The sequence below is a fragment of the Cyprinus carpio genome, unplaced genomic scaffold (genome assembly GCF_018340385.1).
Source record: "Cyprinus carpio isolate SPL01 unplaced genomic scaffold, ASM1834038v1 S000006624, whole genome shotgun sequence".
Classification (NCBI taxonomy): Eukaryota; Metazoa; Chordata; class Actinopteri; order Cypriniformes; family Cyprinidae; genus Cyprinus; species Cyprinus carpio.
The window spans coordinates 142,872-165,028 of NW_024879256.1; the positions used below are offsets into that span (position 1 = coordinate 142,872).

At 37.0% G+C, this 22,157-nt stretch overlaps 1 protein-coding gene across 1 annotated transcript in view; it reads left to right on the top strand.

Annotated features, from left to right (window-relative positions):
• Window positions 1–22,157, top strand: part of LOC109065481 (kalirin-like) — a 43,233-nt gene that overhangs the window by 5,890 nt on the left and 15,186 nt on the right. Inside the window, exons 2-14 of the mRNA XM_042754950.1 lie at window positions 7,744–7,836; window positions 8,019–8,133; window positions 8,599–8,791; window positions 9,096–9,596; window positions 11,304–11,426; window positions 11,557–11,748; window positions 12,985–13,116; window positions 13,974–14,204; window positions 15,296–15,418; window positions 15,599–15,790; window positions 16,932–17,104; window positions 18,449–18,623; window positions 21,344–21,539. Of these exons, the coding sequence (XP_042610884.1) occupies window positions 7,744–7,836; window positions 8,019–8,133; window positions 8,599–8,791; window positions 9,096–9,596; window positions 11,304–11,426; window positions 11,557–11,748; window positions 12,985–13,116; window positions 13,974–14,204; window positions 15,296–15,418; window positions 15,599–15,790; window positions 16,932–17,104; window positions 18,449–18,623; window positions 21,344–21,539 (2,439 nt within the window). The remainder of the gene's footprint in view (window positions 1–7,743; window positions 7,837–8,018; window positions 8,134–8,598; window positions 8,792–9,095; window positions 9,597–11,303; window positions 11,427–11,556; window positions 11,749–12,984; window positions 13,117–13,973; window positions 14,205–15,295; window positions 15,419–15,598; window positions 15,791–16,931; window positions 17,105–18,448; window positions 18,624–21,343; window positions 21,540–22,157) is intronic.

The following is a 22,157-nucleotide window of genomic DNA, read 5'->3' on the forward strand; positions in this document are numbered from 1 at the left end:
GTCCCTTTTTACAATATGTAATATAAGTCTCAAGTGTCCCCAGAATGCATCTGTGAAGTTTAATATCAAAATACCCAACAGATTATTTATTATATCATTTTAAAAATGCCCATTTTGAGTGGAAGCAGAAATGCACTCTTTTTTGTGCATGTCTCTTTAAAATGCAAATGAGCTGCTGCTCTCCGCCCACTTTTCCAGAATTTTTGTGCATGTCTCTTTACTTGTACCCCTCAGACACTTACCAAAAAAACATATTGATTTGGTTTTGATTACCATGTCTATCATTACTGAAATCATGCGTTTTAAACCATAATAGTTTAAAGGGATACGCCCATCCGCAAATGAAAATTTTGTCATTAATCACTTACCCGCCCCCCCCCCATGTCGTTCCAAACCCGTAAAAGCTTTGTTCGTCTTCAGAACCACAATTTAACGAATTTTTGGGATGAAAACCGGGAGGCTTGAGACTGTCCCATAGACTGCCAAGTAAGCAACACTGTTAAGTTTCCAGGAAAGTATGAAAAAGCAATCGTCAGAATAGTCCATCTGCCATCAGTGATTCAGCCCCCGTAACGTTATAAAGCGACGAGAATACTTTTTGGTACATGAAGAAAACAAAAAAAATAACAACTTTATTCAACACACTTCCTCTCCTCTGTGTTTCTCCAAATCAGTGTAGTGCCATTTTGACAAATCTGAGCAGTACGCAGGCGGCGTACACACTTCTGTGTCAGCGGCGCCACAAGGATATGTTTTTTTGGGTACGTGTATTTTACACTTTGCGTTTAAAAGAAAACAGTGCATCGGCACAGCACGGCTTACACAGAAGAGAGTACGCTGCCTGCGTACAGCTCAGATTTGCCAAAATGGCGCTATGCTGATTTGGGAGAGACACAAAGGAGAGGAATTGTTGAATACAAGTCTGGTTATGTTTTTGTTTTCTTCGTGTACAAAAAGTATTCTCGTCGCTTTATAATGTTACGGTTGAATCACTGATGGCAGATGGGACTATTCTGACGTTTACGTGTATTTACGCTTTGGATTGACGCTTTTCTTACTTTCCTTACATTAAAAAGGTATTGGAGGTTTGAAAATGTTCAATTGATTCAACTAAAGTGCAGCAGTGTTGAAAGACATTAAGTTCTCATAATTCAACTGAGCCACCTAGACAGATAATGTAAGATAGATTGTATTCCATATGCCATTAACCCCAAAAACTGCATGTGAAAATGGAGAAATCGTGCAATAGAACATGAATTTACATTGGACTAAAAAAAAGCCAAACCCAAGGGCCTTCATTTCAGATGTCCACCACATGCCATTGTTGTATATCTATGCAATATTTCAAAGCCATCTGCCTATTCAAAGATATTATCAGGACGTTAACAGACTGTTTGATCACATTACACATTTCTGCTTCGAATCACAGGCTTTAGCCAAAGTGTGATTTACACAAGTGCTGTAGAGATATTTTTTTTAGACATTTGCTGGAATACGCGATTCATCTTAAAATATTAAAGATATTGTTTCATTCCTTTTTGGCTCTTTATTTCTTCTGCTCACTAAGGTTTTTTGTATAGTTGATTTTAATTTATTTGATATTTGATGAGCTGTTTCAAGTAATCTTTCCTTTTTAGTCTTGTGGTCGATTTGTGGTGGGTATTTCTAAGCATAAAGCAACACTTCTGAAAATAGCCCCCATGCCCCATTCAAACCTACATTCCCCTGAATAGCCGGGAACCTAAAATTAGGTTATGTGAGATCACAGGCCAGTGTTTATTGGACTGGGACCAGTTCTGATCTCACAGCTTAGACTTACACAATAGTTCATACTAACACCAAACCTCAGCCAGCCATGTTTTCTGACTTCCCAGGACTGTAAGAGCCATAATCGTAGCTTTCTGGCCCTGTCACAGTTCTTGCTGTCCTTGGCAAGATTCAATCCTGTGGGTCCATTTGGCAACTTTTTTGGCAGGATTGGTTTCATTTAGTAATTGCAGAGAGCAGGACTGTTTCCTGGTACTTCTATGAGCTTTTATATTACTGTTTATGTGGATACACCCTGATCCTATAACATGGGAAGTTCAGAATGCATTTCATATCCCCAACCCTCTAGTCAGGTTGTATAATGGGTAAAAAACAGTGGGAGCGCAGTGATTCTTTTTCTGATGTTCAGTGAATATTCACAAAGAGTTAGTCTGCATAACCTATACTGTACTCACATGAAGCATACATGATGAAGAGCTCATAAAAACATGCAGAAAACCGTGCATGGCATCCTTATGAAATATGGATACTGCACTTTGTATGCAGTGGATAATCTCATGACATCTCAGTGATGCCTGTGTCCTTTCATCTGACATCTTAGATGTTACAATCTATCTGCAGTATTCACAAAGCTTGAAACAATCCCTGGTTCTGCTGGGTTAAAGCAGCAATCCAGCCATTTTTGTTTAGGTACACCTTTGTTTTTAGTCTTGTGGAAAATAATGATACTGTTTCAAATACATAATGCATGTTTTGCATGTGTTTTGGTGCTTCAGAGTTTAATTTGGAAGCAACATGGTCGATCAAGTTTTGTAATAAGCTGCGTCCCAATTTGCATAGTTATATTAGGCACTGCAAATACTTTGCTGATGATGGAAAAGTACTGTGAGACAGACACACATTACAATAAAATTGCACCTTGCTTCCAAGGACTATCTTGTTGCTTACTGATTGCATGTAAGCGTTAGCATCTGGCTAAATTCGTTATTACGTAACTTTTTAGATGAATGCATTTTAAAACTGGTAGAAACTAACTGAAACATTGAAAGAAGGCAAGGAATTGCAATGCAGCAAAACTGAAAATAAATGTAAAGAAATACAATGAAAGATACTGATTACAGATTAGTTCAGTGTTCTGTTTATTAAACTCTAATGTTGTTAGCATAGCAGTATGCTAATGGAAAAAACTCCTTTGAAATCAATTTGTTGATTAGCGTTTGCTTTGCTATTAGTGTGATGTATGGCAATGCTACCATGCAGTGCATTACAAATCAGTCACTCAAGTTCCATCTCAGCTTGCACACTGCTTTAGAAAGCAGACTCACAGTAGGCAGTGATGCAGATCAGTAGGTTTTGGAACGGAGCCTCTTTCGTTGTGCAAGAGCTTGTGGGCAATACTAGGCCAAAAAACATTCATGTATCCACACTTTAAATATCCAAAAAATGTTACATAATCTGGGCACATTTTGATGTTAAAGACATTAACTGAATTTGCTGTAAGGTATTATGTGACTCGATTAAGGATGCAGTTTTACTTTTTTTTTTTTTTTTTTTTTTAATTAGCAATTAAGTAGCAAGGTGTTACTCATGTGAGACTGCAAATAAATACTGTGATTTTTTTTTGTTAAGACCTTGTAGAAAAACACATCTTTGCAGGTAACAATCAATATTTTCGTATTAAAAATAATGGAATTTTTTACACTAGAGACAAAAAATTTAAAAATGCAATTATTCTGTATTACATTTAAAAATAACTGGGTGAAAAAAATATATACATAACATACCTGTTAAAAAAACATTACTTTTTTTTTTTTTGTTTTAGTTTATTAGATCATCTGGGATGATTGATTCTGATTGATTCTATGTTAGTTTTGTGTATTAGTCCACCCAAAAATGAGAATTCTGTTATCATCTTCTCACATACATGTTGCTGCATGTTGACTTTCTTCACACAAATGTGATCTGTGAACTGGGTCAGTAAATTCATGAACTCTGTTGGATGTCAAGATTTTCAGTCTGTTCTTCATTCAAAGCTGTCATATGTCTTTAGAAGACTAAGAATATACAGCATCAGTTGAATGAACCACATGTTTTGTAATGCTTATTGTTTTTCACAGATTATTATTTGAAGCTTGTCAACACTAGTCTTCATTAACTTTAATTATATTGGCTAAAACAATCGAAATGTTTGTGTTCCACAGCAGAAATAAATTTTCTTGTGCAATAAATATTTAAAAATGTCAAATTTATGTTCATGGTTAAATACGCTTCTGTTCACAAGGTCAGTAAGATTTTATCACTTTTGAAAGAAGGAAAAAATACTTTTATTCAGCAGGATGAAAAAAATTACAGTAATAATGTAACAATTTTTTTTCTATTTCAAATAAATGCTGTTCTTTCAACCTTCTATTCATTAAACAATCTTAAAAATATATAAGCACCAAAAACATTGTTTCCACAGAATAATTAAACAGCACAATTTAAAATTGATAATACCAAGATGAATATTTTTGCAGTATTTTTGATCAAAGAAATTCAACATGGGTGATCATGAGAGACTTCTTTCAAAACAAATGTAAAAATCTTACCAACCCCAAACTTTAAACTGTAGAGTAAATACATATTTCTTGTGAGCGTTGGAAAATTTACTTTGCCTACACTTCACTGAACCTTGGACAAGGTTGTCACCAAACAATAGGCCAGCAATCAGATAATTGTAAATGAGAAATGACTGTGTTCAAGAGTGTTTAAGCAGCCTTGTCCTCATTTATGTGTGTGTGAGAGAGAGTGTGTGAAATAGCATCTGCTCTCTAGCAGGGGCTGGGGAAAGTAAGTTCTCACAGTAAATTTAACATGCCATGTTCAGCATCAAACGCTTCCACTCAGGTTTAATAGTTTATGTAGTCTGCAGACGAGAGTGAGCAAGAGAGATAAAATGCAGACATCAGCAATGTAAATACCTTTTTAGGCCTCAGACAGACTCAACAGATGTACTGCATAGTAGTGTGTGTGAGAGAGCATGCATTTGTGTGTGTGTAAGCAAGTGCATGTGCATCTGTGAGCATGCAGCTTGTGTGTATACTGTATGTGTTTCTGCTGTCTATATGTGTTTAAGTGTAATTGAACTTTTCCCCACCGGCTGTCCCGGTGCCCAGCTGTCAGCCATGGGATTACAGAGCGGGCAGATTACACAACTAATGAATCTAAACAGAAGGAGACGTGCCAACAGCTGGGCCTCCCTGCCCCCCCGCTCGACCTACTATGGCCTACTACTCTTTTTTTCCATGAAGCCAGTATTATGCTTAACACTGTTGTCTGTCATTCAGTGTTTACAGAGTGTATGTGTCCCCAGTGATCCTTATACAAAACGTGGAAAGCAGCAATGTTGGTAACACGCCCACACAGCATTCTGTTTATATATATTTACCAAGAACAGAACTGTTGTTGAAGTGTATTTGTTATGTTTGCACACATTTGAATTCAAGGATGCTGTAGTACATACAATGTTTGAGCCAAAATTACATTACAGATTACAGAAGAAACCAGTTTGCTAACAAGAACTGTGGTGAAGGGAGTAAAAATTAGGATTTAGCTTTTGATGAGACCGATTCAAGTCAGAATCTACCTTTTTAAAATACCATTCTTCTCCCTTTTTCCATCACATATCAGCTTGGAGAGACTTTTTTTTTTTTTTTAAATAAAAGTGAAATATCAGATATTTAATAGGTCTATAATTGAAATAGGATGTGGTGTCTTTAAACAACCACTTTGCAGCTCATATAAATACCATGGTTAAAAACCGTGCCTCCGTTCCAGGACATTTGCTGCTGCTTTAGTATGGTTAGGGGGAGGTGTAGTGTTGAGTTTTAAGACCTCAATATACTTCTCATACTATGAAATCAATGAATAAAATGCAAAGATCTGTCATAAAACTCTAGATGGCGTTGGCTGATAGGTTCTAACTCTATCTGATATAATTACATCATCATTCACATGTCTCAGCTGATTGTTTGAGCTTGCTAAGATTGCTGCTCAGCATTCAAATACTTGGCTAGTGCTCATTGTAGCAGTTGCAGTGGGCTTCAGAAATCCTCCACCTTCCCCAGCTCCACCTGTATACTGTAGATCCTGGCTCCAAAAGGGAGTCAGTCCCATAGACTCCCCATGTTAAAATGGCTTACTTTTCAGAAGGAAAAATTTTTTTTTACAGCCTGGTAGAAAAAGAGGTTTTGGTCTATATAGCTAATTTTGCCCTTCATGACAACTGTGAGGGGGTGCATTTTTTATAACTAATCTTTTTAAACTATATTAAGCCTTAAAATTCTGCATAATTAAGGGGGTGTGGCCACTTGAGTGACAGGTGGATTGCTGCTGCTGTCACCACCGTCGAGCTAGGTGGGCGTGGTTTCAGTAATTTCATGTATTTATACGGGTGGTTATTTCATATATGTTACATATGCAGCAGCAGTATTTCCTGCATGCTCACAGCAGCATATCTCTGGATGTATTAAAGACTCGGTACTTGCTGTACCGCAGCAGCAGCATAGCCAATCAATTCCACCAAGACCAAGCACATTAACATTGCCATGTTTATTTCCATGCTAAAGTCTCAGAGAGCTGTCATGACAGAACTGGTGTGACGCCATTTTGAATAAAATCAGGCCAAACAAAGTTCACTTGGAGTTCATTTGGAAGTTCGAAACAGTTGCCAAACTTTCTGGAAAAGTTTGCTCTGGCTTGTAAAACACCTTCAAACTACCATTGGTCTTAGGTGTGTTCTGGGGCTTTGTGTTCTTTTTTGACGTGGCTCATTTCTTCTGTTAAGTCCTTCAAGGTCAGACATAAGCAAGTAAAAACATGAACATACTGGAGAGCTGTTTTATAGTGGAAATTAAAGTTGTAAGCGACATTGACACTTTTTCATGTTTAATACTGTAAAGCTGTTTGCTCTAAAGCAATCTATGATAGAACATGCTCTATAAATGTGATGTGACTTGACTTGAGTGCCGAATTGCAGAGCTCGGGCAAACACGTCACTATCAAATGCTTTCTTAACTGCTGTTTTCTCACTGTTGTCAAAGATACACTTAATATGTTGTTATTATTGTATACTGTTTTATTCTATTTGCACCTGCCTTAAAAGATAGAGACCATGTTTTTTTAGTATTTGTGAAGACCACATGTAATAACCTAAAGGGATAGTTCACCCAAAAATGAGAGTTCTGAGATCATTTACTCACCCTCATGTAATTAGCAGCTAAATGTTTTCTTCAGAGAAAAAGATTTACACTTCTAGAGAAGTTTACCTGAATGTTCATGCTGCTCTTTATACATACAATGAAAAAGAGTGGTGACCAGATTTCAAGCTTAAAAATAACTGAAAGAACCATAAAAATGGCATAGTATTAGTAGTAATCACTTCAAATCATTTATCATTTTGTATCATTTCAAATACGGCACACCAAGACATGTCACATAATTTTTAAGGGATAGTTCACCCAAAAATGAAAATTCTGTTATTAATTACTCATCTTCTTGTTGTTCCAAACCCGTAAGACCTTGTTGATGACTCCACATGGACTATTTTAACGATGTCCTTACTACCTTTCTACTACCTTTAAGGTTTTTTTTACTTTATGGTTGCTTTTTTGACATTCTTAGAGCTTAACAGGCCCTTGTCACCATTCACGTTTATTGTATTGAAAAGAACAGCAAGAACATGATCTCTAGAATTTCATTTTGCAATAAAACTATTGTTAAATTAAAGTAATATGGGTTTAGATGGACCACATGAGGTTGAGTAAATTATTAACTTTTCCTTTGAGAATCATGTGAAAAACACTTCTCGGTTCTCATTCAATCTTCTGAAACCTGAAGCAGGCGTGTTTCCTTCTTTGTCTGTGGTGGTTACAGCCCTGAGTCTATATATAACTTTTATATCCCTTTTTTCTCTCCTCTTTTTTCCCTCTCTCTCAGTTCCGTCTTTCTCATCAGGATCTCTTAGGAATGATGGAATAAAGGCAGCTGATGTTCTAACAGTTTTAAGAGAGAAGGTTGCCTTTGTCTCAGGTGGGAAATGTATAAATTGCATTGTAAACACACACACACAACACTCATTTACTGTGGACCAGCTTTGTCTTAGCACCCTCTTAAGCACGCACCCACACAGGCTCATGGGTATTACCATAATTAGAGCCATTGAAGTGCTCTGAGTAGTAAAATTAGTAATAAATCGGTCCTCTTCTTTTCAGGAGGAAGAGACAAGAGAGGGGGACCCATCCTTACATTCCCTGCACGAAGTAATCATGACAGAATAAAACAAGAAGACTTGCGGAAACTGGTGACCTACCTCTCTACAGTGCCCAGGTTATAAAATTCCAACATTTATTTGGAACACCTCACTTAAAATATATCCCTAAAAGATTTCCCTGAAGAAAAGTGTCCCGAGAAAGCAGTCTCTGTGACAGTCCTAGACTCAGTAAACAGCATAAAAGGCCTCTGCTTGTTTAGCCCTCAAAAATCTTATCAAAACAGCTAAAATTGCTTACAGCACCACCACACTTTATCATAATATAATTTCTAAAGTTTGAGACATAAAGGGTGAGATATGGATGCATTAAAGCCTTTGATTAGAGCATCTATTTGATCTTTAGGGCATTCTGATGCAATGTGATGCAACTCTAAAAATGTATAGCTTCACTGATGCAGAACTTTGCAAGTTTAAGCAGTTGTTCAGAAGATACTGTATGCACAGATTTTATTAACATTTCCTTGGATGGCTTTAAGTAGTTGGTCTTCCTCTAACTTTCTCAATCTCTTTATCTGGTGCAGTGAGGATGTAAGTAAACGAGGGTTTACAGTGATCATAGACATGCGCGGCTCGAAGTGGGATCTAATCAAGCCGTTGCTGAAGACGCTACAGGAGTCGTTTCCAGCTGAGATCTGCGTCGCTCTCATTATCAAACCAGACAACTTCTGGCAGAAGCAGAAGACCAACTTTGGCAGTGCCAAGTTCACCTTTGAGGTATACAAATGGAATTTTGTCTAATAAGAAAGCCACAGAAACGATCATATTGATTTTATCAAGGTATCAAAGAGTTAAGATCTAAAAACTGACATAAATTAAACGTTTTGCCAGTGCAAAGCAGTGTGTCTGTACTTGCAAAAAAAAAGTTGTCGTTTCTTTTTTGTGACATGTCTTTTATGCTCACCAAGGTAAATAAAGTAAAAACCATAATATTGTGAAATATTATTACAATTTAAAATATCAGATTTTTTTTTTATTATATACTGATTGGTACATCAGTGGTTGTTCTTTTTTATTTTAGACCAGTATGGTTTCAGTGGAAGGTCTGACTAAGTTGGTGGACCCGTCTCAGCTGACGGCAGATCTGGAAGGGACCCTGGAGTACGACCACGTGGAATGGACTGAGCTCCGTGTTTCTCTTGAAGAGTTCACTGGAGGCGCTCTGCACCTCCTTTCCCGGCTGGAGGAGCTGCAGGAGGTGCTGTCTCGCCAGGAGCTGGCCACTAATGCAGAGGAAGCACGGAAACTCCTGGAGGAGCACGCTCGACTGAGGAAGACTATGACGAAGGCCCCGGTGGATGAGTTAGACCATGAAGGACAGCGGCTCCTTCAGAAGATCAGGGACGGGGGAGACGGAAGGCTCTCTGGTGGGGCAGACTTCCAGAGTTTGGTACCTAAGATTTCCACCCTGTTGGATAAACTTCAAGTTACGCGGCAGCACCTGCTACAGGCCTGGCACAACCGCAAACAGCAGCTGGACCAGTGTTTTCAGTTACGATTGTACGAGCAGGATGCAGAAAAGGTCAGAATGAAAGTGTGAAATATGGAGAAGAGTAAACAACAAAGGATAACAAACTATCAGGAATGAAAAAAAAAAAAAAAAAATATGTATATATATATATTAGTGCAAATATAATCATAAAACAAAAATTGTAAATGTGTATTTATGGTGTGATTATACAACAACTACAATAATAATAATAATAACTTTTATCATTTTAATAACTTTTAAGAACTATTATCATTATTATTAATGTATTTAAATAATATAATTTTTATTTATTATAAACTTAATAATTTTAAATATAATACTATTCAATAATAATATAATAATAAAATTCTATATTTAATGTTTTTTATTTAATATTATTATTTTATTTAATAAAAATATATTTTTAAATATTTTAATATTTTACTGTAGTAATAACTCTGTTCTACTTTAAATAAAAATGTTTTAAGGTATTTAATAAAAATAATAATTAACATTATATATTATAGTAAATTAATAAAACAATGATATAAGTGAACAATAATAGAAAAAATAACACTAAACAGTTATTATTATTAATTTTATTCAATTGAATTATTCAATATTTGTATGTTTTACTGTACTAATAATACTATTGTACTATAAAAATGTATTTAATAATAAAACAATTAAACAAAAAGAATTAAATTAACAATAATAAATTTAATAAAATAATACAATTATGGATTGTATTATATATGTAATAAAATGTCTTAAAAAATACATATCTGTGTCATAAAATTTTATAAAATGATACAATCATGTATTATATATGTAATAAAATTTCTTTAAAAAAATACATATCTGTGTCATAAAATGCAAAAATTTACTAATATTTATGGCTGTCTTAACGCCTTTGCTTTTCGAACTTGAAGCTTTTCTTTTGTTTACAGCGCATTTATAAATATTAACTTTTTCACATATCAGAAAATATATAGGCCTATATAACATAACGCCACAAAATAAAGATTCATTCTAATGACTTTATAGCCACATTTTATTAACAAATTCCCTATTTTCTGTTCAATTGTGGCTGTAAAATATGCTCCTTTGTTTTTAATGTAGTTAAACTGCACCAAGCTATGGATAAATACTTGTATTTCCATATACAGTAGAGATATTGCACTAGTAAACACCACTCACAAAAGCTACTTCTAGCATGACTCGATGAAAGAAAAATCATGTAATGGTAGTAGAGCACTGTGGGTGAAGGTCATGTGAAAGTGTAAATAATGAATGATGGGAATGATAATAGCATGTTCAATGTACTCCCTTCTGTGGCCTGATGTCTGCGGAAGGCCGTGTGTTCCGTTTAAGCCCAAACCGAGAGGCAGTCTCACACTCCCCGGTCCTGCTGACTGAACCCATCTGTGCTCCACCAGAGCCAGAACACTAAGGGCTATTGCTTGTACATCAGCCAAAGAGAAAATCTGTGTATATTAAGGTTCACGTGTAGATCACTAGAACACTAACAGGGAGTTAAATCACCCAAAGCCCTAGAACAACTGGTAAGCTAATTTGCCTGGGCCTTTGTAAATATTTATGTACAAATGTGAACCTTGACTGGTACAGTATGGTAATCTACAGCCTGTGGTCATCGTTTGATTCTTTTAGTCTGGGTGTAAACACATTGGAAGGGTGTTTTGAGACCAAACTGTCTGTGAATGCAGCATTTTTCTCTCTGTTTCTCTCTCTCTGTAGATGTTTGAATGGATCGGACACAATAAAGAGCTGTTCCTGCAGACGCAGACAGACATTGGCGTGAGCTACCAGCATGCAGCAGATCTACAGACCCAGCATGACCACTTTGCTATGAACTCTATGGTACGATGGAGGAATGCTTCAAGAAAACACCCTGGATACAGTCTCACTGGACAAAATTGGACAGCTTTTGTGTGTTCTTGTTGATAATTTAATGGGATCATCTTCTGCCATCCTGTTTCTCTCTTTTCAGAATGCGTATGTCAATATTTCGCGTATTGTCTCGGTGGCGACGCGGCTCTGTGAGGCGGGTCATTATGCTGCCGCTCAGATACAGCAGATCTCTGGTCAGCTGGATCAGGACTGGAAGAGCTTTGCTTCGGCGCTGGAGGAGCGCAGTGCCATCTTGGCCATGTCCTCTGTGTTCCACCAAAAGTCTGAACAGGTAAAACCTTTTTTGACACATGAATTGTTTTTAGAAATATTGAAATCTATTGCATTGTCTATTTATCATTTGGAGCCTTTGTCATGAGTGACATTTTCCACTATATGTGATATTTTTTGGCCATTATCATTTTTTCTTTTGAAACAAGAAATTATGATTTTGCTGGTTTTTTTCAATAGGGAAGGAGCAATTTGAAAAATGAAAATAATATAAAATGTAAATTTTGTGTTTATGGGTTCTGTTTCATTAAATGAAAAGATTTCAGTTTAAAGTAAGTTTTTTTTTTTTTAAATGTAATGGTGGTCATTTTAATTTCATTTAATGTTATTACTTTTAATTCATTTTATTCTAATTTACATTTATATAAATGATATATTTTAATAAATGTAATATTAATGTTTTATTTATTTTTTTATTATTTAGTTTTATTTTACACTATGTCTAGTGGTGCAAAAAAATTGCTCAGACAAGAATGTGATTATTATTCGTTATTAACAATGTGAAGTCAACAATTTAGTCTGAAGAAATTTGGCCTCAGTTTAATTCGATTAAGATTGATTCAGTTATTTTGGTACATTTCATTACAATTTATATTGTAATATTGTAATCAGTGTGTATGATTTAATGAATGCATTAAATTTTTATTGTCAGATTGATGCATTGTGATGAATCATTTCAATTTTACACCCCCAGTGTAACTATTTTACCCTGAGTATTTCTACGCTGTAAAACTGTTTTGGGAGGTTACCTAAAAAGTGCTTCATGTGGTTTTACTAAAGTGAAAAATATGATTTAATATATCTGATTCATACTATGACTGCATTAGACTACCAAGAAAAGTAATTATTTAATCAGATTTAGCACCTCACCATAACAGCTGCCCGTAAGTACTGTTTACTTTTTTTGATGTTATATTTCCCAACTAGTTTGGTTCCTTGATTCATTTGATCCATTTTTTTAATAATTCTGAATTTCTTTTATATGCAACTGTACTTTATGCTCCACTGTCAGTTTCAGTCTGTTTCTTCATTAATAACTCCTTTGTCGAAATGTGCACACATAGCTTCTTCATGCCTTTGATTTATGATCCCAATTTGTATGATCCTCAGCAACTCTGTTTAATTATGTCTGAGCTTGTTTTTAATGAGTGTGTACAACTGTGCACCTCTGTCCTCTCTGGTTTTATTACAAGGACCTTTTATGCTATAAAGTTTAAGAGGGTGTTCTCTCTGTTAGTTTCTTTCCAGCATGGAGGGATGGGTGAAGTCATGCGGTGAGGGCGGCTTGCCGACAGCAACGCAAGAACTTGAGATGGCCATTCACAACCACCAGAATCTGTACGAGCAGGTCACCGCAGCATATACAGAGGTGAGGCTTTGAGGATCTGCTTTATTTAGTACACTTTTTAAACATGAAATGTAGCCTACAAAGCTTTGTGTTGGAGATTTGGAGAACTTTTACATCACTTGCTCACTAATGAATCCTGTGTAGTGAATGGGTGCCGTCAGAATGAGAGTCCAAACAGCTGATAAAAACATCACAATAGTAAACAAGTAAATCACAAGACTCCGGTACATGAATTAACATATTGTGAAGTGAAATGCTGCATGTTTGTATGAAACAAATCCACCATTAGGACCTTTTATCATTAAACCGTAATCTTAAACCTTGCAGACACACAACTTTTCACTTGTAATGGGAAAGTCAATTTTCATCAAATTAAAATTTTTGGGTGAGCTATTTCTTTAAAACATTTAGTTCACAAACAAATGGCTGTCATGTACTGTATAACTGTATAACAATAAACAATACTATAAACTGGCAACTTACTATAAAATAGCAACTTACTGTATGTTCCATTAGTCAAATCTTTTGCACACTTGAGCTCTGAGTGTCGTATTTCTTCTGGTTCTCGACTAATTTTGAGTCAGACATGACCGATTGACTGAGTTGTTAACCAGAGACTCGCTCCTAATGATTCACTGAATCAGTGAGTTGACTCAAGAACAGCTGCAGCTGGATCTTTCCCATTCACAAATGAATCACTCAGTGTAATTTGTGAAGTTATTCATTGAAAAGAACCAAAAGAGTTTTTCAGAAACTGAACTTGTTTAATGTGTCTTGTCTCAATTTCTTTAGTTCGAAATAATATTTGTTTGTGAAATGTAGTAAATGATTTGTTGTTGTCCACCACTGACTATCGGATGTAATATTTCTGATTGCAGGTCAGTCAGAAAGGAAAGACACTACTGGATGTGTTGCAGAGGCCTCAGCCTCCGGCTGACTCGGGGTCTCTGACGGCAGGGGCCGACTACAGTCAGGCGGTGAGGGGGGTTCTGGAGGGGGTCCATGAGGTGGTTCATCAGTATCGCAGACTGGAGGGTCTCTTGCAACACCGCAAGCTCCGACTGCACCAGAGACTTCAGCTGTGTGTGTTTCAACAAGATGTGCAGCAGGTAAATACATGTAAATCATGTGTAGAACCACTCAGATATGCATGCAGTGCACAAACATGCATGCACTCACACACAGTATACCCACAGAATTTAATATCTGACGAATGTGACCCCAGCCTCTCAACCTTTCAGCAGCTGTTTTTAGATCTTTGCATGTAACGATGTTTCTCCTACGGCAGAACAAATATCAAGTGCAGAGAGCATTAGAAGAAGTGACAAGGATGTGACATGGACTCTGACTCATAGAGTTGACTGAAGTTGCCTCAGTGTCCTCGAGGGACGGCAGTATTGTCCTTGGCAAATACCTCCAACAATACACTCTACTTCCTGAGGCCGTCGCCTTCAGGGGCTTTTTATTGTACCTTCACCGGTTCTCTGTCAGGACTGTGTTGTTTCTTTGATGTGACTGGATCCTTTCCAGGACCTCTTTAGACAGAAACGAGGCCTACATGAGCACTGAGCTTGTGCAGTGAACTAAAGAACTTTGACTTCTAACTGACAAAGTTTGCTGAACCTTCAAAAATCCCCTGAGCCTCTTTCCAACTAAATGTTTAAGCTCTGACTTGCTCTTAGGATGTGTATTTTTTTTATATAGGAAAGAAACATCACAAATAAGAAAAATTTTAGCATAGTCATAACACTTTAGAGCAGTCATGGCCTAATGGTTAGAGAGTCGGACTTGTAACCCAAAGGTCACAGGTTCGAGTCTCGGTACCAGTAGGAATTGTTGGTGGGGGGAGTGAATAACCAGCATTCTCTCCACCTTCAATACCACGACTGAGGTGAGATGCTTGAGTAAGGCACCGAACCCCTAACTGGTGCCGCAGCATTGGCTGCCCACTGCTCCGGGTGTGTGTTCACGGTGTGTGTGTGTGCTCACTACTTAAATGCAGAGCACAAATTCAGAGTATGGGACGCCAGAAGTCCAGCTAAACATGCTGCCAAATTAAATTTTTATTTATTTATTGCATTCAAATATAATTATTATTGTTGATTTTAGTGATGATCATGCAGTTTATAACTGTTAATCCGCAATATTCCTTTAAATTTGAAATAGACTATCCAGTGTTTATGTATGTGTGTGTGTGCAGGTCTTGGACTGGATTGAAAACCATGGCGAGGTATTCCTCAGTAAGCACACAGGAGTTGGGAAGTCTGTACACAGGGCAAGAGCACTACAAAAACGGCACGATGACTTCCAGGAGGTGGCACAGGTTGGAACCAAATCAGTTTATGTTGTGCTTGAGTGTGTATTTTTTGTTTGATGAGAGAGGAGCAAATGAGCAGTAGCAGTGATATCATTCATCATACTATTGAGTTTCCTGTTAATATTCAAGGAAGAAGGTTTTAATGTACTACTCTCTCTCACTCGCTTTCTCTCTCTTTCGCTCCAGAACACTTATACTAATGCGGATAAGCTCTTGGAGGCAGCGGAGCAGCTGGCTCAGACGGGAGAGTGTGATCCAGAAGAGATTTACGCTGCCGCCCATCAACTGGAGGTCAGAGTTCAGGAGTTTGTACGGAGGGTGGAGCAGAGGAAACTACTGCTGGATATCTCAGTGTCTTTTCACACCCACACTAAAGAGGTATTGCACACACACACACACAGTAAACAGAGCTTCTCAAATAGTTCTAACAGTTTTGACTGATCTCTGTTCATGCGTGAGAGATTTTGTTAGTAGCTCTTAACTCCACTTACTGACTGACAGCACAAATTAAAAACTAAACTGAATGGACAACGACAACATAATGAGATTCTGTTTAAACAACCTCTTATTAGACCAGTATTTTTAAATGTAAAGAAGAAGAGAAATCTTTTCAGCACTCTTGCAACATTCCAAAAAACGTCCTAGAAGACTCTAGCAACACCCTAGTGACCCCCAACAATGATCTAGAAACTAGAACCAGAACACATTAGCAACCGCCTATCAATCAACTAGCAACACCCTATCAACCCCAAAGTGACACCCTGGCAATTGCCTTCCAACAACCAAGCAATGCTCTAACAAGTACCCAGAACACAATTTGGCAGCTGTTACTATATGGATCCATTCAGAATTACTAAACCATTGACCCTCACATTAAACACACTTTTTAGCCAGCATCCATAAAAAAAAAAAAAAAAAAATTTTGGCAACTACACAAATATCTTGAAATGTGTTCATGCAAAATATGATGTTACAGCAATCAGTGTGCGTCAGATTTGTTTGCATATCAATAATAATGGAATCTTGCATGCCTAATGTATGACTCCTGTATGTTACTGTAATTGTCTTTACCTTGATTACCATCGTCATGCATCAAAACTTTACTAGTGCAACAATGGTTTGATTTATCCAGCCGAGAGATGTAGTTTCTGTATCATGCTCATGCAGTGGTTGGGTGTTTTGAGCTACTGTTCAGTATGTATTTCACACAGCATGATAAGAAACTGCTTGGGCTGCTCTGAAACAGCATATGAGAGAGATCATGCTTTGAAGCCAAATACACACTGAAATTAATAATGTACTAAAAGCTGGACGTGAGTAACTATTCTCTCCACCATCTCTGATGTAATCAGCTGGGCTTTTCAGCATTAGCGCTGTTTTTAACTGACTGCTTGAATGCATTTGCTTCCTGGACGCTTGGACTGAAAACTTTCAGTTTGAAATGATCTGACCACAAACAGAGGAGTGGAAATATAATGTCTCGTCCAAAAATTGGTCATTCTGTTCTGTCTGTCTGTAGCTGTGGTCGTGGATGGAGGACTTGCAGAAGACTCTTGTGGAGCCAGTGGTGAACTCTGAGTCTGTGGATGCTGTTCAGGAGCTGATCAGACTGTTTCAGCAGCAGCAGAGCAGCACTCTGGATGCCATACTCAATGTCATCAAAGAAGGAGAGGAGCTCATTCAGCATCTGCGGTGAGGTTTACAGCACACTCCTATTGTACAGTATTTCATCATAACCAGTGGTGAAGTATTTGAGTACCCTTACTTGAGTACCTACCCTTATGAAATAGTAAAAGTAATAAATATGCCTTTTGAATTTTACTTTAGTAAAAGTACATACATTTTTTAATATACTTATAATATTAAATAGTATTAAAGTAATTGTTTTGTTTATTTTGTAATTGAATTTTTACTTCTGTATTTTTATTTAATAATTTTATAGTATATATTTTATATAATCCTACTGCTCAGAATACCTGGGGAGGTGGGCTTGTTATACACTATCAAAACATTAAATATATTAAATATCAATTTAGGTTGCTGATAGCCTACTTAACTGAGTGAAAAAAGTGTGTTGAAGAACAATACAAGCAGATGCCACATAGGACAAAATGTATAACATTAAAAGAAGAATGTGTTATTTTTGCATAAAACCTAACCCACTGAGATGGTGGTACACAAATATGGACATGTTTGCATTCAAGTATTTCATACAGTATATAACAGACATAATAAATCCTTAAATTCGGCATTGTTAACTTATTTTTTGTGCTATTAGTATGCACATATACTCTGATGCTCTGATGGTCTCACATTCCTGGCTCATTTTGAGTCAGACTTGTGAATTTACTGAATTTTTAAGTAGAGATTCACTCTGACTACATCAATTGAATCAGTGAGCTGTCGACTCAAGAACAGCTGCAATCCGATCAGCTCAATTGGCGTACAAATCTTTCAATGCGATTTGCGAAAAGATTGAACAGTTTCATTGAAAAGAATCAGCTTGTTCATAAATTGCACACTGCTATCAGGTCTCGGAGCAGGAGACAATTTCTCACGTTTTGACATATTTTTAAGAAATGTAGTGGAGTAAAATGTACAAAATGATGCTTTGCAATGTAGTGAAGTAAAAGTGGAAATTTCTCAAAATAAAAAATTCTGATAAAGTACAGATACTTGAAAAATACAGTTACAAAGCAAAAAATACTTGGATTACTGTCCACCACTGAGCATAAACCAACTATTTTCACATCTTTCATTCCAGAAGTTACCAATTTCTTCCTAATATGATACTTGAAAACGTAAAAAACTAGTGAAGAACAGGATTTAGATCCAAATCTGTTAACCATAAAGCCACAGCAGCTCCAACCATTTTCAGTTTGCAGATCAATTTTAATAATATTCTTTTCAGATTAGTTCTGAACAAGTGCTTTCATGTTATGTCATGCTGATATACTGGTTCTGAATTAACGTGGCCTCTATTGATATTGATTTGCTCTTGGATGTGTTGGCGTGGGTTTGTGTTCGTTCAAACAGGGACTCAGCGTTGGCCTGTAATAAGCTGCCTCATGCCAGCTCTGTGGCTCATATCGAGGGCGTTCTTCAGCAGTTGGATGAGGCTCAGGCTCATATGGAGGAGATTTTCCACGAGCGCAGGATCAAACTGGACATCTTCCTGCAGCTCCGTATCTTTGAACAGTATGCCTTGGAGGTGTGTGTGTTTTTGTGTGTTGGATGGCCTGAACCCATTATCAGCATAACTTTATTTGAACAGATGTGCTTCTGTGCCGTCTGTGTTTGCATATCTGCATGTTTGTGTATTATGTAAAATGTAATGTTTTGAGTAGCGTTGTTTGTTTTACTGTATACACTTTATCTCATAGTTCATCCCCAAATTCTGTCATCATCTGAGTGGCCTTCGTTCTTCTGTGGAACTCCAGATGAGAATTTTTAAAGAATATCCTGCCTGCTCTTTTCAATATGATGAAAGTCAATTAAGACGACTGCTGTCAAACTTAAAAAAATAAATAAATAAATAAAACTGCATATAATAAGTGGTCTGTATGACTTGTACACTGTATTTCAAGTCTTCTGAAGCCATACATGTTTCCAACATTTAGGTTTTTATCCACTGATTATCCTTGCCTCCAGTGCAGTTATTTTACTATTATTTATATACTATTATTTATTAAAGGGATAGTTCACCCAAAAATGAAAATTATGTCATTAATGACTCACCCTCATGTCGTTCCAAACCCGTGAGACCTCCGTTCATCTTCGGAACACAGTTTTAAGATATTTTAGATTTAGTCCGAGAGCTTTCTGTCCCTCCATTGAGAATGTATGTACGGTATACTGTCCACGTCCAGAAAGGTAATAAAAACATCATCAAAGTAGTCCATGTGACATCAGAGGGTCCGTTAGAATTTTCTGAAGCATCGAAAATACATTTTGGTCCAAAAATAGCAAAAACTACGACTTTATTTAGCGTTGTCTTGTCTTCCGTGTCTGTTATGAGCGCGTTCACAGCACTGCAGTTTAGTGATATCCGGTTCGCGAACGAATCACTCGATGTAACCGGATCTTCTTGAACCAGTTTACCAAATCGAACTGAATCATTTTGAAACGGTTCGCGTCTACAATAAGCATTAATCCACAAATGACTTAAGCTGTTAACTTTTTTAACATGGCTGACACTCCCTCTGAGTTCAAATAAACTAATATCCCGGAGTAATTCATTTACTCAAACAGTACACTGACTGAACTGATGACCGAGCCAGATAATGAACGAAACATTGACTCGTTCTCGAGTCAAGAACCGGTTTGCATTGGTTTTTGGATCACCAGTAGTGATGGGAAGTTCGGTTCTTTTCCGCGAACCGGTTCTTTCAGACAGTTCGATTCAATAAACCGGTTGAAGAAAAGTAGTGATGGGAAGTTCTGAGCTGGACGTAATGACTTCATTGGCGATGATTGCCCTTGATTCAAGCCTTCGGTTTTACCTGCGCTCATAACATTAGCACAGAATCAGTTCAGAATCAATCATCAAAAGAACCAGTTCGGTTCAGACGCGCTGTGTGTCAGTCTGAATCACGCATGTGCAGTATCAGCTCCTCGGTTCTCGAACCGGACGCGTCCGACAGAAACGGTTCTTGACTCGAGAACGAGTCAATGTTTCGTTCGTTATCTGGCTCGGCTCGTGTTCATCTTCAGTTCTCTCTTCACAGCAGTTCAGTCCGTGTACTGTTTGAGTAAATGAATTACTCCGGGATATTGGTTTATTTGAACTCAGAGGGAGTGTCAGCCATGTTAAAAAAGTTAACAGCTTAAGTCATTTGTGGATTAATGCTTATTGTTGACGCGAACCGTTTCAAATGATTCAGTTCGTTTTGGTGAACTGGTTCAAGAAGATCCGGTTACATCGAGTGATTCGTTCGCGAACCGGATATCACTAAACTGCAGTGCTGTGAACGCGCTCATAACAGACACGGAAGACAAGACAACGCTGAATAAAGTCGTAGTTTTTGCTATTTTTGGACCAAAATGTATTTTCGATGCTTCAGAAAAATCTAACGGACCCTCTGATGTCACATGGACTACTTTGAAGATGTTTTTATTACTTTCTGGACGTGGACAGTATACCGTACATACATTCTCAATGGAGGGACTGAAAGCTCTCGGACTAAATCTAAAATATCTTAAACTGTGTTCCGAAGATGAACGGAGGTCTCACGGGTTTGGAACGACATGAGGGTGAGTCAATTAATGACATAATTTTCATTTTCGGCTGAACTAACCCTTTAATAATGATATTTTGTATTTGGTTTTATTTGTATATTTTTAGTTTTCATTTTAATTTTAGTTTATGTTTTAATAATTCTGTAATGTGCTTTTGTCATTTTTATTACTTTTCAAGTTTGTCATATTTCTGTTTAGCTTCAGTATATTTTCATTTCAATCTTAGTTTCAGTAATTTTAGTACTTTACAGTCACTTACATTTATTTCAGTTAGCTGTTAAGGCAGCATTTCTTCTTTGACTTTTATTAGTTTTATTTTATTTTATTTATTTTATACTTAAAACCTTTTAGTTTTATTTACTGATAACAGCACTGCTCCAGTGAGCACTGAAACCAGATTGTTGAATGAATGAGTTGAACTGGATCGGTCTGATTTATGAGCAAATCATTGAAAAGATCCAACTCAAAAGAATGATTTGTTCACAGATTTGGGCATCATGGATGTCAAGATTTCTGGCAATAAGTGACCTAAATTCTGGTTACTGATCTCACACACCATGAATCATATAGATTCAAACTACTTTTATGTTACTTTAATGGTGCTTTTTGCATCCTTTTTTAATTATATTGCAAAGATTTAGTTTATTTTACTTATATGTGTGAAAACTGGTAATATATGCATCTGTTTCTTAGGTTATGGGTGAGCTGGATGCATGGAAACAGGATCTGATTCGACAAGCAACTGATTTCAACACAGAAGAACTTACGCTGGCTGAACAGAGATTACACAGACACACTGAGCGCAAACTCGCCATGAACAACATGACCTATGAGGTTATACAGCAGGGACAGGATCTTCACCAGTACATCATGGAGGTCCAGGCTTCAGGTGAGGAGATATAGAGACAGAGTAAAGGACACAGGAAGAGTGCGAGAGAGAGTAATAGTTTCATACTACAGTTGTAGGGTTCTGCTGAATCAGTGTGTTAATGATTTTGCTGTTTGTTGGCAGTTGTTGCTGTGTGGTATCACTATTGGTGTTTGCTTTCACGCTTGGTTTTTCCCGATGTTCATTTCGCATTTGTCGGGGTCATGGAATCTTTGAGCAGTGTGGAATAATTTTCCTCCAACAAACCCTGATATAATCAGGGTGCTTGATCAGAAGCAGGTTCCATGACAATGAGATACATTTTTATGAAGTGAATTAAATGATTCATGACTCAAATGATTAGGAATTAATCACATATATCAATATTCATGGATAATGTAAAGACATTCCTGTGGCAGGTTGTGGAAAACTATTGAATAGACATCACATGACATAATAATAGACATTATTTCCATGTAATTAAACATAAGCCTATCACTAGCATACAGTCCACAGCAATCCATATTTGTTGGCGGTAGACAAAAGGCCCTTCACACAGAAGATGTTCTTTTGTGACTTTCACAGCGTCCATGTGTTCTGTTCTGTCTGTTCACTATAAGTGTGGATTACTGAGTTGCA